The 17,385-nt window shown below is 34.0% G+C and overlaps 3 protein-coding genes across 4 annotated transcripts in view; all 3 read left to right on the top strand.

Moving 5' to 3' along the window:
* Positions 1-17,385, top strand: part of LOC121426822 (protein eyes shut homolog) — a 70,267-nt gene that overhangs the window by 43,694 nt on the left and 9,188 nt on the right. The window lies entirely within an intron of this gene.
* On the top strand, positions 961-12,212 carry LOC121426833. Of its 2 annotated transcripts, XM_041623238.1 has the most exons (5): positions 961-1,510; positions 3,808-3,926; positions 5,617-5,886; positions 7,427-8,411; positions 11,142-12,212. In XM_041623238.1, exons 1-5 carry the CDS (start codon positions 1,388-1,390, stop codon positions 11,439-11,441), a joined length of 1,797 nt encoding a protein of 598 aa, XP_041479172.1. In that variant the 5' UTR covers positions 961-1,387; the 3' UTR covers positions 11,442-12,212. The 2 variants fall into 2 exon arrangements, with proteins under 2 accessions (XP_041479172.1, XP_041479165.1); XM_041623231.1 differs by lacking the exon at positions 961-1,510 and having other exon boundaries at positions 3,589-3,926.
* Positions 12,827-13,771, top strand: LOC121426864. The gene has a single exon (XM_041623271.1). The coding sequence runs from the start codon at positions 13,080-13,082 to the stop codon at positions 13,671-13,673; it is 594 nt and encodes a 197-aa protein (XP_041479205.1). The 5' UTR covers positions 12,827-13,079; the 3' UTR covers positions 13,674-13,771.

Genomic DNA, 17,385 nt, shown 5'->3' with positions numbered 1-17,385 from the left:
TTTTTTTGCTTCAATAGTTTTCATTAATCAGTATTCATAACAAATTAGTCTTTAAAAACCAAAGAAAAGGTAAATAATCACTTTTTAGAGCACTCTTGAGAATTGTTTTTTCCATTCACTTTGTACACAAATCTCCCAATTGATATTGTGTGTAAATGTCCCATACGTAACATGTTGTCCCATACATAACAATTTTTTAATTAACTCTTAATTAAAAAGAAAAATCTATTTTTGAAACTTTTTGTGGTATAACATTTTCATACTTAATAAATTAGAACTTCCCAGAGATGCAACAATTCAAGTATTGTATTATGAGAAATAACTTAAAAAAACATCCTCAAAATGTTACGTATGGGACATTCCATCCTTGGACAAGACCTAATTTGCATAATTAATTAGATGATACCACTTTTTTTCCCTCAAAAGTAATAAGATGTTAGGGGGTCCATGTCCCATGACTCCCACCTATCACTAAATCTCAGAAGTTTTGTTTTTATTTTCTATGAGTTTTTATAATTGTCCCATACGTAACGCCCATTTTAACAATTTTGCAAATTAGGTGCCCCAAATTAGCATAAATATGCATATTATCAAATTTTTCTTAATGAAATTTGAAAATTCAACACTTGGGCTTTCTTACCCCACCAAAGATAACTTCTTAAATTAAAGATGAAATTTTGCCTTCTAAGGTGACCATTTCTTGGACTTGCCCTGTAGTGAATATAAGAAACCAATAAAATGTGTGTGCATCAGAAGTTTAGCTGGAAGAAGAATGAGTAATACTTTCTAATGAAAGTCGGAGCTGGTATACTTCCTGTAGAAATATTGATTAAGTATTGATTATGTATAGATATAATATTGAATATGTGAGATATTTCATCACATAACAATATCATTATGTGAATGGTGTTTTTGTGAATTATTATATAGCAGTATTCAAAGTCAGCACTGCTGCTACATATATAATAAATCATGTAATGCAGGCGAGACTGCCGGAGGTGATCCACTTGTTTATTTTTTTTGGTTCGCCATAATTTCCTTGTTACTCTTCACTTTGTGTTTCATGTTTAATAATCTTTTGTATTTTCAATTTTTTTCCCTTATAATTTTCTTGGTGTTTTAAATTGATTTAAGTTGTTTCAAAGAAATGGTTTCATTCAGGTAGGCCTAGATAGGAACTGCATAAAGTATAGTGATTAATGATTATTGATTGATATTTTATTCTGTAAGACTATATTTCTGATTTTCCTAGAGATAATCAAGTTTATAATTATTTCAATCTTTATATCTTGTCTCCTTTCAGTCATTCCTACCATCACAGTTCAAACATGAAGTTTGTAGCTACAAGAAACTTGGTGGGGAGAAGAACTTTCAATGTGTATTGAGGATGAAAGTAGATAATGAGGATGATGTTCAATCCTGGTTGGAAGCTTTCAAAAGCAGAACAGATTCAGTGACATGGAGGTTAGCAAGGACATATCCTAATGCTGGTCTTAAAAACCAATATAAGGTGAGTTGGAATTCACGCTTGATGTAATTTCATGATTAATTGCACTTCTTTATTGTAAAGGATAATATTGGATATCCTTTTTTCTCTGAGCAAATAAGACAATGAATTTAAAGGGAAATGCTAAGACAGAGATAAAATCACTAAACTAATGATTATTTAATATATACACAACAAAAAAGTAAGTTCCCCCCTTAAACAAACATCCATAATTTCCGAACCAATGCGAGTTTTTAATGTATTTTTACATGAGCGTGTAGATAATTTTATAAACTATCCTCTGAGTAAATGTTATGGGCGTATTTTACGTCATGCTTCAGTGAGCACCGTCAGAAGGCAAAAATGTCACTTTTCAAAAGTCACAAGCAAAATATCATTACTTTGATTCCATTTTATTGGAGCTAATCCCACATTCCTCATCAGGAAAAATAGTCAGAAGGCTTGTAAAAGGTACTTTCTAAAAGATGATTAAACTGTTTTGGCTAAATTTCACGGTTGAATAAACACAAGTCCAAATTTGCTATAATTGGATTTTTACACATTTCTATCAATAAAAATGATAGAATAGGATGACAGTTATTTTTGGGAAGAGCATCTTCAACAACATTAATCGTTTCACGGTTCAATGAACATTTAATGAAAACAAAAAATACGATTTTCAAATATCATAGGCATGTATTGTTTCATTTTGGTAACTGAAAATGATCTTTTCTCAACTTTTTTGTTATGTTCATGACCAATTAACATGCTTCAATGATTCAAAGGCGTTTAATTAAACATTTATCACCCTTGAATGAACATGTGGAATGTGATAAGCTCTTTTTTAATTTATTGAAAAAATGCAATTTGTAACTATGGATATCTGTCACAAACCTCCTTGCATAGTTCATTTGATTTGATTTTTATGAAAATCCCGATGTTTAATGTAACAGTGAGTACACAATATTCGAAAATTATGCAAATGAGAAGAAAGTTCAAGGCCTTGGCCCCACTCTGTGCCGTATCGAATGGTTAGTTATTTTGGCATGCGCACCTTTTGGATAGTGTTACTCTGAAGCCATGTGCGAAGTTTCATGAAATAACTGTTGGCAGAAGTAACAAAAACCGTCCATGAAACAAACCCTCATTTCATATTTGTTAAAATTTTGACTTCCTCTCTCATAGACTTGTGTACATTAGAGGTGCATATGTTTAAGAAGAAGTAACCCCTTATTCAATATGGTGGAACTTTTTTTCACGGCTGTCTTTAGCAATGTCATTTGGCAGTAATGTTTATCAACCTATGGGCAGTCTTTCTGTGCAAAAATGAAATCGATTTGTTTATTCATGCATGAGTGAGCACGCATCAAAGTGGGAAAATTGGTATTTTCAATGTCACAGACTCATTTTAAAGGGTATAAATTGAATATTGGGGGCCAATTCTGTTTCAAATGTGACTTAATTGCTGTTGTTTTTATTATCCATCATTTCTATCACTACACACTTTTCGAACTTTAAAAATTTTCATGGTTGAGCGAGCACATTCGAAAGTTTAGGAATGAATACTCTTTATACTGCATAAATGCATTCTTTCCCTAACAATTTCTCATGATCAGTTTAATTACTGGACAAATCTGTAGTGGATCCAGAATTTTGAAATGGGGGGGGGCTTATAATCGGGAGAGACATCAATATTTTCAAATTTGAACATGATCTAACAAGTTTTAGAGGATACTACCATAAACCCCTATGATGATACGTCACGATACAGGGGCCGCGGAACGGTTTTCAAGGGGGGGGGGGCTGACCATGCAAAAAAATCACAATCGTATGATCATTTTTACATTTGTGTAAATGCTTTTAGAAAAAAGTGAGGGGCTGAAGCCCCCGCACCCCCCCCCCCCCCCGCGGCCCCTGCAATACACTGTGCTCACTCAACCATGAACATACAATATCAAAATTGTGTGTGGAGTGGCTAAATGATGGACAGTAAAACAGCATAACACTATAAAATTCATCTAAAAACAACTTTTGCCCAACTTTGTATAAATGCACAATCTGAAAAAACGACTCTTGTGACTTTCAAAAATGGTCATTTTTAATTCAATCTTTAATCACTTATGCATGGACACAACCGATCAGTCTCATTTTTCACCAGGAGTTGCTTAATGAGTGTAGAAAACCACCTACGAAATACATGTATAATATCTCAAAATAATTTCGTTCAAAAGTTACAGCAATTTGATTTAGAGGGGACTTACTTTTTTTGTTGTGTATATATTGATTTACATGTATGCGTATTGCTTTGTTTCTCTTTGAAGATTGACTTGCGATGCCAGCACAACACTCGACACACATGCAAACCTGGAAAGAGAACAAAAGATACCAAGTGCCCTGCCACAATGTCCCTTGTTCTGAAAAAGTCCATCAAATATCCCAGGTACTAGTACGTGCATGAATACTTAAAAGTCAAGTCAAACCCAGAAAAATATTGATTTTTTATTTTAATCAATCTATAGAGAAAAATCTAACAAGTATAACGCTGAAAATTTCATCAAAATCGGATATTAAATAAGAAATTATGACATTTAAAGTTTTACTTATTTTTCTCAGAACAGTTATATGCACAACTCAGTGATATGCAAATGAGAGAGTCAACGATGTCCGTCACTCTCTATTTTGTTTTTTAGTGTTTGAATTATACAATATTTCAATTTTTACAGAATTGACAGTAATGTAAAACTTGACTAAAACACACAATGTTAAACAATGTTAATTCCACACATTCAGGGAGGAATAAAATTCAATTTCACTTGAAAAGAGGGAGAAAATTTGAATAGTTCATATTTCATATAATAAAATACAAAATAAATTTTGAGTGAGTGATGTCATCAGTCCCCTCATTTGCATACCGACCAGGATGTGATTATAGCTGCTTTATGAAATTGAGCAAAACTTGAAAATAGCATAACCTTTTTATTTTACATTCAAGTTTGATGAAATTTTCAGTGCTACAGTTGTTGGATTTTTCTTTTTTTATTCAAATCAACTTTCTATTGGGGTTGGCTTGTCCTTTAACTGACTGTCAGTCTAAATGAAATAAAAATACACTCAATTCATTTAATGATAATTTATCTTTTAACAGAAGGAAGAGGAGAATTAATAAGAAATAAATCCATAAAGGAAAGAAAAGAAGAAAAAAAAGAATAGCATAGAAATGCATAAAGAAAGACAACAAAGGGAGGAACAGAATGAATATGTCATTGTTCATGTTAATGGAGAATGAAACCCTTGAAACCAGTTGAATTCATATGAAAAAAAGAAAATTAAAGGAACATATTGTTGAAAGTTCGATGAAGATTGAATGAATAATAAGTTATGAGCATTTGAATATTGAGATCACTTATTCTATGTAGATCCTCAGTCCCATTGGCAATGCGACCTATATCTGTGATATCACACACATACGACTCCCCTTCATTTCACTTAAATTCTGTCTTTTGTAGAGCCTATCACAAGGTGAGGTTTTCTTTTTTAAGAGGGGACAAGTACAGAAGTTTCAACATTATTTTCAACATTATATAATGGATGAATTGTTTGTCATATAATTACAATGAGCAAATATACATGCTTTGGGGTGTATTTTCAGTGTCCAAAGGGGAGAGTTGTTCATCTGTGACATCACAGATTTTGGTCCAATTGTGCTTAAACTTTCTTTGGTCTTATTCTGTTATTTTTCTGCATTCACTCTAACTTTCTCCAAGGGTTCCATTTAAAATAAAAAAGGGCATATATTTTTTGTTTTTTGGCTCAGATGTCCTGTGTGATACCATGCAAAGCGAATTTTCCTAAATGTAATCATTAAAAACGGTCATATATCAATACAATATCACTCTCCCTATTACTCCCTATTACCATGATTACCTTGTCCTTTCAGGTTCCTGACATACATTGTAGAGTGTATTATATGTATATAAACAAAATGATGCCAGCATTGTTAATCTAACTACCTTGCTTACATTCTTATAAAACAATAGTGTAAAGGAATAAATAGGTAATAATCAAACGTGAAATTATAAGTTTATCCCTGTATAATATGAACACTCTCATTCTGATTAACTTTTATCTAGATCCAAGGATCCTCACATCAAGGCAGGACTTCTATTCATTGTTACTTTGCGGTTTGAACACAACCATCCACTCTCTTGCGCTGATGTTTTGAAGAGGAAAGATGTTTCTGAAGCCACCGTCACCAAGCTGAAAACCTTGTTCCAAAATGGACACTCTCCCTCCTCTGCGCTTGATATGATTAAATATGACCTTCAGGAGGAGCATGGAGACCAGTATGTTTATGTCTCTGCAGACCGTTCTATCTTACCGGACCCTCAGTTTTGCTACAGGTAAGTCGTCGTAATATAAAAGAAAGATTAAATATTAGAAGTTGCACATAATTAGGTCATTTAGGGTCAATGAACTTAGACTATGTTGGGAGAATTATTTTCAAAATGTTAACCATAGGTTAACTTTTTGAAATGACATGATAACTTGAAAAGTATATGAACCTAGTTCATGAAACTTGGGCATAAAGTTATCAAGTATTAGTGAACATCCTGCTTGAGTTTCATGTCACATGACTAAGGTCAAAGGTCATTTGAGGTCAGTGAACTTTGGCTTTGTTGTGGGTTTTTGTTGAATTATCATCATCATAACTCTGAAAGTTTATGGATCTAGTTCATAAAACTTGGGATATAAGAGTAATCAAGTGTCACTGAACATCCCGTGTCAGTTTTAGGTCACAGAATGAAGGTCAAAGGTCATTTAAGGTCAATTAATTTGGCCATTTTGGGTGCTATAGTTTTGAAAGTTTATGGATAGAGTGAATGAAATGTGGTCATGGGTTTAATCAAGTACCACTGACAAGTCTTAGGTCACTGTTCAAATGTCATATATGGTCAATGAATGTAGTATTAGTATATTATGAATGGTGATTTTGTGAGTGATTATTTTATAGTAGTTTTCAAAGTCAGCACTGCTGCTTTATTAAATCACGTAATGCAGGCAAGTGCAGGCAAGACTGCCAGAGGCGCTCCACTTGTTTGAAATTCATATAAGGAAGGAACTTTTGACATTTTGAGTGTTCTAACAATTGAAGTTTGGTTGCTTCTTTCAAACTCTAAAATATGACCATTACACCAATTTCTTACAAGCTGTTGAGGTCTCTGTTAAGAGTAATGTATGAAAGGGCTATGACACTTGGTCACGAGTTATTGGTAGTGATATTATCATGATTACATATATGACTTGCGAACAGATTCTGATAATCAATGATACAAAGATCTATACACCACTGACTTAGAAATGTATTAATTTCTTTTGTTAGTGGGGGATGATCAATTCATCTCCCACTAACAAAAGAAAGTCTGATTTACTCTATTGATACATATATTCATCCATGTCTGTAAAAAGAAATTATATATTGACTGGAACATGCATGTAGATGTTTATTCTTATTGTAATATTATTCATATTGATAAATAAGAACCGTACCTCTGCTTTAAACATTATAACAGATCCAGCATTACCTCTGACAAATAAATGTATTTGCCCATGCATAGTAAAGTCGCTATAATCCCCAGACAATTGGGCCCATGGATTGCTTTGTAAGAGCCAATGCTGGATCTGCACCCACAGACACTCTTAAAATGTTGGGCAACATACTGTCCACTCAACAAATTGTTTAATAATTTATCCAATTCTGGATAGTTTTCAACCAATACTGTGTTGTTTTACCCAAATCACAAAGTATTGATTTAAAACTACCCAGAACTGGATAATTTTTTTATTGTTGTGTGGACAGTATGTTGCCCAACATTTTGGAGAATGTAAAACAATGGTGAAATAGCATTATCTAATGAAAGTATAATTCTGTGTCTTCAACAGGTTGTACTACAAAGTATTTGAACAAGCTTATGGTCCAGCTTCTGGTGAGGCAATGTTTGTAGACCTGGAGAACAGGATCCATCTTTATAATGAAGAGCAGCATCAGACTTGTGCTAAAATTGAACAGACGTCTGATGATCAAACTGTTATTGCCATCTGTACACCTCTCATGAAAAGAGCACATGAAACCATAAAGCACAGTGGAGAGTTAGTGTTTGTTGACTCCAGTGGGAACTGTGATAGACACAACAGTAGGATTTTTGTAATGTTGACCCACTCGTCAGCCGGGGGGGTGCCACTGGGAATCATTGTTGCGACTTCGGAGTCCCAATCAACTGTTACCGCTGGATTCAAACTATTGAAATCCATTCTTCCAGATGGGGCTTTCTATGGAAGAGGAGAAGATGGTCCTCAAGTAATAATGACGGATGACTGCAAGGCGTTACGACAGGGACTGCACGCTGTCTACCCGGATGCTGCATTGATCCTGTGCATCTTCCATCTCCTCCAAGCCATGTGGAGGTGGTTGTGGGATGCCCATAGTGGCATTCCTAAGCAAAATCGTCCGTATCTGCTTCAGTTGTTCAAGCGCATGGTATATGCGGATACTACTGTTGAGTTAGAGGTGCAACACAATCATCTCTTGAATGATGAAATTGTACATAAGTATCCCAAGTTCCTGGCCCATGTAGACACAGTATACCAAAGACGTGAGGCATGGGCAGATTGTCTACAGAAGGAGCTGCCAATACGGGGCAATAGAACAAACAACTTTGTGGAGAGCTCCATGAGAGTCATCAAGGAGAAAGTGTTCATGCGCTTGAAGGCTTTCAATGTTACTCAAACCGTTCACTTCCTCTACACGCGACTGGAAGCCTACTACATTCGTAGGCTAATGGATGTTGCCAACAACAGGATGGCTAATCCTTCACAGTCCAAGTACAATGCGGATGATGGTGATGTCAACTTGGATAACATTGTCAAGGTAAGGAAAATGTCACTGATTATTTTGAATACATGGATTTTTTAAAAGTTGTTCTGTATATTTTCTTTTAATACAGACAAGAAGTAGAGTAATGCCATGTCAAGAAGACATCTTATATTGACTAACGTAGATCATAATACAAGTTTGATTTTCAAAGTTTATTCCATTAATTTTTTTAAAACAAAATATATATACACAACGAAAAAGTAAGTCCCCCCTTAAACAAAATTAAATATCCAAACAACTTGGAGTTTTAATATATTTCGACATGAGCATGTAGGTAATTTTATAAGCTACTCTCTGAGTGAATATTACGGAGGTATTTTAAGTCATGCTTCAGTGAGCATTGCCATAAGGCAATGTCACGTTTAAAGTCACAAGCCAAATATGACTTTTCCATTTTATTGGAACGAATTCCACAATCTCATCATGAAAAATCGTCAGAATGTTTGAAAGTCAAAATTAGCTATTAGATTTTTTACAGATTTCTATCGATAAAAATGATCGAATATGATGACAGTTATTTTTGAGAACATTATTTTCAACCATGTTCATCATTTCACGGTTCAATGAACATTGAATGAAAACAAAAATACATTGTATGTTTTTCAAATATCAGGCAAGTATTGTTTCATTTTGAGGACTGAAATTATCTTATCAACTTTTTTTATGTTCATGACCAAGTAACATACTTCAATGATTCAAGGGCATACATGTACATTCACGCTTGAATGAACATGTGGAATGTGAAAAACTCTTTTTTACTTCAATGGAAAAAATATAATTGCGAACTCTGGATATCTGTCACAAACCTTGCATAGTTCATTTCAGTTGATTTGGGTCAAAATCCCGATGTTTAATGCTGCTATTGAGCACACAATATTAAAATATTATGCAAATGAGAAGAAAGTCTAAGGCCTTGGCCCCACTCTGTGCCACATCGAATTATTATTTTGGTGTGCGCGCCTTTTGGATAGTGTCACTCTGAAGCCATCTGCGAAGTTTCATGAAAAAACTGTTAGCAGAAGTCACAAAAATAGTCCATGAAACATACCCTCATTTCACTTTTGTGAAAAATTTGCTGTCTCATAGACATTGTGTACACTGTAGGTGCATATGTTTAAGAATATCAAGTAAACCCTTATTCAACATGGTGGAACTTTTTTTCAAAACTGTCTGTAGCAATGACATTTGGCAGAAATGTTTATTAACCTAAGGGCATAATCCTGTGCAAAAATGAAATCGATTTGTTTCCATTTTCTATGTCACAGACTCATTTTGAGGGGTTACAAAGTGTAGTATGTGGGAAAATTCAGTTCCAAATATGACTGAATTGATGTTGTTTGTATCATCCATCATTTTTCTCACCTCACACGTTCCAAACTTTTACACATTTATGGTTGAGCGAGCAAACTCAAAAATTTAGGAATTAATACGCTTTATATTGCATAAGTACATACTTTTCCTAACAATTTCTCAGGATCAGTTGAATTATTGGACAAATAAGTGGTGGATCCAGAATTTGAAAAGGGGGAAGGGGCCGAGAAATTGGGGAGGGGAGCTAATAACATTTTCCAATTTTAACATGCTTTTTTAAGTTATAGGGGATACTACCATAAACCTCTATGATGATACATCCAAAAATTGTGCTCACTCCAGGGGCTGCGGAACAGTTTTCAAAGTGGGGGGGGGGCTGACCATGCAAAAAATCACAATGAAATTGTAATTTTTTACGTTTTTGTACACGTTTTTTGAAAAAGTGGAGGGGGGAGGGGCTGAAGACCCCCCCCCCCCCCCGCTTCTGCGGCCCCTGCACTCAACCATGAACAAATACGTTATCAAAATTTGGTGTGCAGTGGCTAAATAATGGATAGAAAAATAGCATTAGCACAATAAAATTCAACACAAAAACAACTTATGCCCAAATTTGCATTTACACAATCTAAAATACGACTCTTGTGACTTTCAAAAGTGGTCATTTTTAATTCAATCTTTGATTACTCATGCATGTCTTGATCGATTAATCTCATTTTTCCACAGAAGTTGCATTATGAGTGTAGAAATTCACCTACAAAATATTATGTCAAAAAATTATTCTGTTCAAAAGTTACAGCATTTTGATTAAGGGGGTAGTTACTTTTTTTGTTGTGTATATATTTGAACTCTTCCAAAGATAAAGGATATATATTTACTTAAATGGAATCAAATTTTAGGATTCTCTTCATAAACATTTTAAAACTACTAATTTTTCACATTTAAATAGTGCATAAAAGCAATACCTAAAACAGGAATTTTCTCAATAACATCACTCAGTAAAAAATTATACATGTTAATCTCAGTCCCTATTTTTTCATAGGGTATACTGTAAAAGTATATGCCTAAACATAGACATGTATTAATTGTTTCCTACAAGTTCTTGCAAAATTATTATTGCACAGTAATTATATTTATGCCCTCATGTTTACATAATATAATTGGAAATAAGCACTAAAGGCTTTTATGGGATATCCTGTTAGAGTATCTTTTGTGCTGTCATTGGTATAATTCTTGCACTTGAATAAAATCAATCAGTCGATCATTTAACGTGCATAGAATCAAGATCGATAATTGTCGTTGATTAAAATTTACAGTATTTAGAATGGATTTTTTTTCCAATCTATCTTGAAAGTCCCTCTTTCATTTTTAAATCAAGTTTATCATGTTTATTGGGTTCTCTTATTTTGATTGCAGGAGGGGGACACAAGCTTCACTGTACCTAGCAGATCATCAGAGAGACTGTATCACGTTGATATTACTCTGGGTACATGCACCTGTCCTATTGGAATCACTGGTGGACCATGCAAACATCAGAGTGCTGTCATGAACAAGTTCAACATAGAGAGTACAAACTTCTTGCCAACATGTTCACCTAATCTGAGGAAAATGTACTATTTCATTGCGACAGGTAGGCCTGAACTCGAAATTGTCGTGCATTGGTTTTTGACAGGCGTGTATCAATCAATCAGGCATGTTTTTTACGTCTGGGACTGACATTCATATGTCACCATCTGAGAGACTTGACTGGATCAAAAACCAGGGTCCACTCCATGTCAGTTTGTAGGCTGATGCACATAGTTGAATATGAGCGCTCTCACTATTAATTCCAGTTGATTCCATCTGATTTTCCATATTGAAACCAATTACTTTTACAATTTCATGAGCTCAACAATATTTTTATTTTTTAATTACTTTGGTATATCTGTGGAATCTCATGCAAAAGGAAATATCTTGTACCATATAAATATACATGTACATGACTCATGTGTATGAGGGAGAAATTGAATAATTATTGTAAACAGATGCCAATGTCAAAATGTTGGATAGAGATGGCATGTTGAAATAAAAATAAAAAATATGTACTGGTATGTTATAATAAAATGATTGTATTTTCCTGTCTTTTCAAATTGGTGTCATTAATAATCCTAATCCTTATCCTCATGTTTTCATGTCAGTGAAATGTGATGGAAAAGATGGTTAGTAAATTAATCTTTCTGCTGTTATTTTAAATGTGATGTATGAAATTACACATTTTCATTGTGAATTAGTTCACACACTTATTTAGAAAGTTTTTAAACAACAATGAGTGCCTTTGCAAGGATATTCCATTCTAAATCCTGATTTTTCTTTAAAAAACAGGAAATATGCAAATGAGGTAAACCACGTGATCAGCATCATCAGAATTACTGGTATTACTGGTCTTGACCAGTTTAATTTCAAACAATGAATTGCTTTAGAACAGTTGACTCTATCAGATGAATATATCTTGCTTTGATCTTAATCATCTAAAAAAGGAAATGATTATTTTAATGATAATGTTAATAATTGATAATTATGATAATATTGATAAAAATAATTACAATATCAATAACAATGATAACAGTTATACGAATGATAACAACAATGATCATAATCATCATAATAATCATGATAATCATAAAAAGAATGATAACAATGATAAATGATAACGGTAATAATTGCAAGATTCATTTTACATAATTCGTCTTATGATCTGACTTGAAATAAAGTCATTGTTTATTGGACCAGTACAACACCAGTTTGATGAAAACAATTTAACTGGTATTACTACTTTGATTGAACTGGTCTCCAGTTGATTTTTACTGGTCCAGTTAGAAATCAACTGGTCCAGTAAATATATACTAGAAACCAGTAAACATATACTGGAAACCAGTAAAAATCTTCTGGAAACCATTTATTGGACCAGTAGCATCAGTTTGATGAAAAAACAATTTAACTGGTATTACTAATTGCTTCAACTGGAATGCGGTTGTTGGAACTGGTCTCCAGTTGATTTTTACTGGACCAGTTAAAAATCAACTGGCCCAGTAAAAATATACTGGAAACCAGTAAAAATATACTGGAAACCAGTAAAAAAAATTACTGGTCTTACTGGTTTTTCCTTCTGGGTAACATTTTGGCATTTAACCGATACATAAAAAGGGAAGTTTGAAGAAAATGGACATCATCAACAGTAAGACATTGCAGCTTATAAAGAGAGGGCGTGTATGATCATATTGTTATTTAGGGAGAGATGACACTCCTGATGATTGGTTCGCCAGTCTCCACAAAGAGGATGACCAAGTTCCGTCAAATGAGCACCAGGGGGGAGATATGATGGGTCCTAGTACCTCTGGCTTCCAAGATCCTCAGATACTTGCGATAGAGTCCCTGGGATTACAGAGGTCTCTTGACAATTCTTTCTCACAGAGGGGACAAAGGATTGAGGCATCTGCTGGTGATGAAGAGCTTTCGCAAAAACTTAACCAGTTTGTTGATACGCTCAACATCAAACTCAAAGAAGATGGTGACTCCTTCAGAGGCCCTCTTACAAAGTTCGCTCAGCAAATAGATAAACTACAGACTGATAGCGCTCTGATATCGGCGCTTGTTACCTTTGGTAAATATAGTGGATATGCTGGGGCAAAGCTTGTTAAGAGACCTGGCCTTCAAACTTCAACGAAGATTGGAGTGCAGCCCACTGCTGTAAGTAGGCGAAAAGCTGCTCTGGGTGGGAGGAGGGCATTGATCACAGGTCGCCCGTTGAAAATTTCCAGAAAAGAGCATGGGTATGCCAAGATCAAGAAGCATAGCTACACAGTCAAGAGGGGTGTTCTTCCTTCAAATGATCGGCCTGCCACACATTCACTTTCGCATTGTGTTGCTTCAAATGTTGCACTGGGTAAGAGGCATTCAGCTGGGCATTAAAGGGGAAGTACACCCTGACAAACAGTTTATGGTAAAAATAGCAGAAAAAATAATAAAAAAATATTGCCAAAGGTTTGAGAAAAATTCATCAAATAATTAAAAAGTTATTAGAATTTTAATTATTTGATTTGTGACGTCATATGCGAGCACCATTCCTACATAGCGAACATCAATGAAATGTCATTTTCTAGGAAAATTGAAAATGGTTTTCACTGTACCTTTTTTATATCAATAGACCCAATCATTTCACACCCGATCATGAATGGAAAACAAAATTAAATCATCAGGAACCATACAAAATTTGAAATTCATGCATTTTATATTACATAACACATGGGGCAGCTGCTCGTTTATGACGTCACAAATCCAAAACTTTGAACCCTAATAACTCTTACTCTTTAACGGATTTTCCTCACACCTTCACCAATATTTTTTACTATTTTTCTGCTATTTTTACAACAAAGTTTTCTTCAGGGTGAACTTCCCCTTTAAAGGAGAATGAATTGGAACAAGATAGCTTGTGTGAAAACAGAAAAATCAAAGAAACAGATCAACAAAAGTTTGAGAAAAATCGGACAAATAATGATGAGAAAGTTATGAGCATTTGAATATTGCGATCACTAATGCTATGGAGATAGCAAATTGGCAATGTGACAAAGATGTTTGATGTCACTTGTGAACAACTCTCCCCATTACTTTAGTATATATTTCACTTGAATTGCCTCTTTTATCACATCTATCCATAGATCATGTGTTCTTTCTCCATGAGGGCATGTAATACATACTTTTTAAGAATACATCATGGATAAAGAGTTTGTATCATCATAAGAAAAAGCAAAAAGAGACATTTTGAGGGTATTTTATAGTCCTCCAAAGGGAAAGTTGTTCATCAGTGACATCACACATCCTTGTTGCATTGCCAATGGGAGGATCTCCATAGCATTAGTGATTGCAATATTCAAATGCTCATAACTTTCTCACTATTTGTCTGATTTTTCTCAAACTTTCTTTATTCTTATTTTTTTTATTTTTCTGTTTCTACTCAAGCCTATTTGTTCCTGGGCAAGTCCAAGAAAAGGTCACCCTAGAAGGCAAAAGTTCATCTTTAATTTAAGAAGTTATCTTTGGTGGAGTAAGAAAGCCTAAATGTTGAATTTTAAAATTTCATTAAGAAAAATGTGATAATATGCTAATTTGGGGCACCTAATTTGCATAATTGGTAAAATGGGCGTTACGTATGGGACAAATATAAAAACTCATAGAAAATAAAAACAAAACTTGTGAGATTTAGTCATAGGTGGGACATGGACCCCCTAACATTTTAATACTTATGAGGGAAAAAAGTGGTGTCATCTAATTAATTATGCAAATTAGGTCTTGTCCAAGGATGGAATGTCCCATACGTAACATTTTGAGGATGTTTTTTTAAGTTATTTCTCATAATACAATACTTGTATTGTTGCATCTCTGGGAAGTTCCAATTTATAAAGTATGAAAATGTAATACTACAAAAAGTTTCAAAAATAGAGTTTACTTTTTAATTAAAAGTTAATTAAAAAATTGTTACATATGGGACAACATGTTACGTATGGGACATTTACACACAATGTCAATGGGGAGATTTGTGTACAAAGTGAATGGAGAAAAACAAATTTCAAGAGTGCTCTAAATAGTGATTATTTACCTTTTCTTTAGTTTTTAAAGACTGATTTGTTATAAATACTGATTAATGAAAACAACTGAAGCGAAAAAAATTGTGAAAATGGAAAAATATGAAAAAAATAAAACCAATAGAAATACATAAGAAATTCATGAAACCATGAAAAACAAGAAGAAAAAAATGTTGAAATGGCTAATTTCCTTTTCAGTCATACCAAATATGACTCAATAGAACATTTGAAAAGAAAGAAACTCTTTGGTTATTTGCATATTTTAAATAATTTCAATTTTTTTAATTATGGGGAAAATTGTGTACATTCTCTATGGGAACAAAATGTCCCATACGTAACTGTCCCATACATAACATGTCATTAATTTGTTTAATTAGAGTCTGTAATTAGAGGGATTTGACTTATGACATGAAGACTTCTATCACACTAAGTTACAAGTTGTCAAATGAAATACTTTCAGAGAATTCTCAACTTGAAAAAAATGTTTTAAAAATTGTCTTTTTTTTCTGCGTCCCATACGTAACGGCCCATCTTTTCTCTCTAAAAGGTCAAGGTCATATGTCACCATTTTTTCCATGATTATTTTTCTAGATGTCTACCATCATGAGGGTATTCAATCTTATCAAAATCAATTAACACTATTTTCCAGGTCATTGAAGCCTCTGAAATGTCCCATACGTAACGCGCGCGCATTCTTGGACTTGCCCTCCAAAGGTTTCATTCCCCTTTAAGTGTTTCACATAATGTCAGAGATATGCAATGATATCATTTTGACCATATAAAAAAGGAACACTGGGGGCTTCCTTGCAATAACACTTAACAGCAGAAAAGGTTCCCTCGTAAATTTATGTGAACTTTATATTTTGTGGTTGAATAGTTGAGTTACAAAGTGCATGCTACGAGTTTTATTGATGTTTTTCCATGATCTACATTCAAATATAGCAGATACAGATTAAAGACTCTCAGTAACACTTTCTTATATCAACATACAATTTCTTTGATCAAAAATGATGCAATTACATTATTTTGGTCTCACCTGCAAAGCACAGCGAGACTATAGGCGACGCTTTTCGACGGCGACGGCGGCGTCAACACCAAACTTAACCTAAGGTTAAGGTTTTGAAATGACACAGTATCTCAGAAAGTATATGGATCTAGTTCAGGAAACTTGGACACAAGGTTAATCAAGTATTACTGTATATCCTGCCTGAGTTTTAAGTCACATGATTAAGGTCAAAGCTCATTTAATGTCAATGAACTTAGACTATGTTGGGAGCTAGAATTATCTTCAAAATGTTAACCAAAGGTTAAGTTTTTGAAATGACATCATAACTTCAAAAGTATATGGACCTAGTCCATGAAACGTGGACGTAAGATTAATCAAATATTAGTAAATATCCTGCCTTAGTTTTCAGGTCACATGACTAAGGTCAATGGTCATTTAAGGGCAATGAACTTTGGCCAAGTTGGGGGTATTTGTTGAATTGCCATCATAACTTTGAAAATTTATTGATCTAATTCATGAAACGTGGACATAAGGTTAATCAAAAATCATTGAACATCCTGCCTGAGTTTCAGGTCACATGACCAAGGTCAAAGGTCATTTAGGGTCAATGAACTTTGGTCAAGTTGGGGGTATTTGTTGAATTAATACCATCATAACTTTGAAAATTTATTGATCGAATTTGTGAGACTTGGACATAAAGTTGACGAAGTATTAGTGAACATCCTGCCTGAGTTTCAGGTCACATTACCAAGGTCATTTAGGGTCAATGAACTTTGGCCAATTTGGAGGTATTTGTTGAATTGCCATCATAACTTTGAAAATTTATTGATCTAATTCATGAAACGTGGACATAAGGTTAATCAAGTATTATTGAACATCCTGCCTGAGTTTCAGGTCACATGACCAAGGTCAAAGGTCATTTAGGGTCAATGAACTTTGGTCAAGTTGGGGGTATTTGTTGAATTAATACCATCATAACTTTGAAAATTTATTGATCGAATTCGTGAGACTTGGACATAAAGTTGACGAAGTATTA

This window comes from Lytechinus variegatus, chromosome 1 (assembly GCF_018143015.1).
Source record: "Lytechinus variegatus isolate NC3 chromosome 1, Lvar_3.0, whole genome shotgun sequence".
Classification (NCBI taxonomy): Eukaryota; Metazoa; Echinodermata; class Echinoidea; order Temnopleuroida; family Toxopneustidae; genus Lytechinus; species Lytechinus variegatus.
Note: the sequence above shows the minus strand (reverse complement) of the source record. Positions and strands in the feature narration are given on the sequence as shown.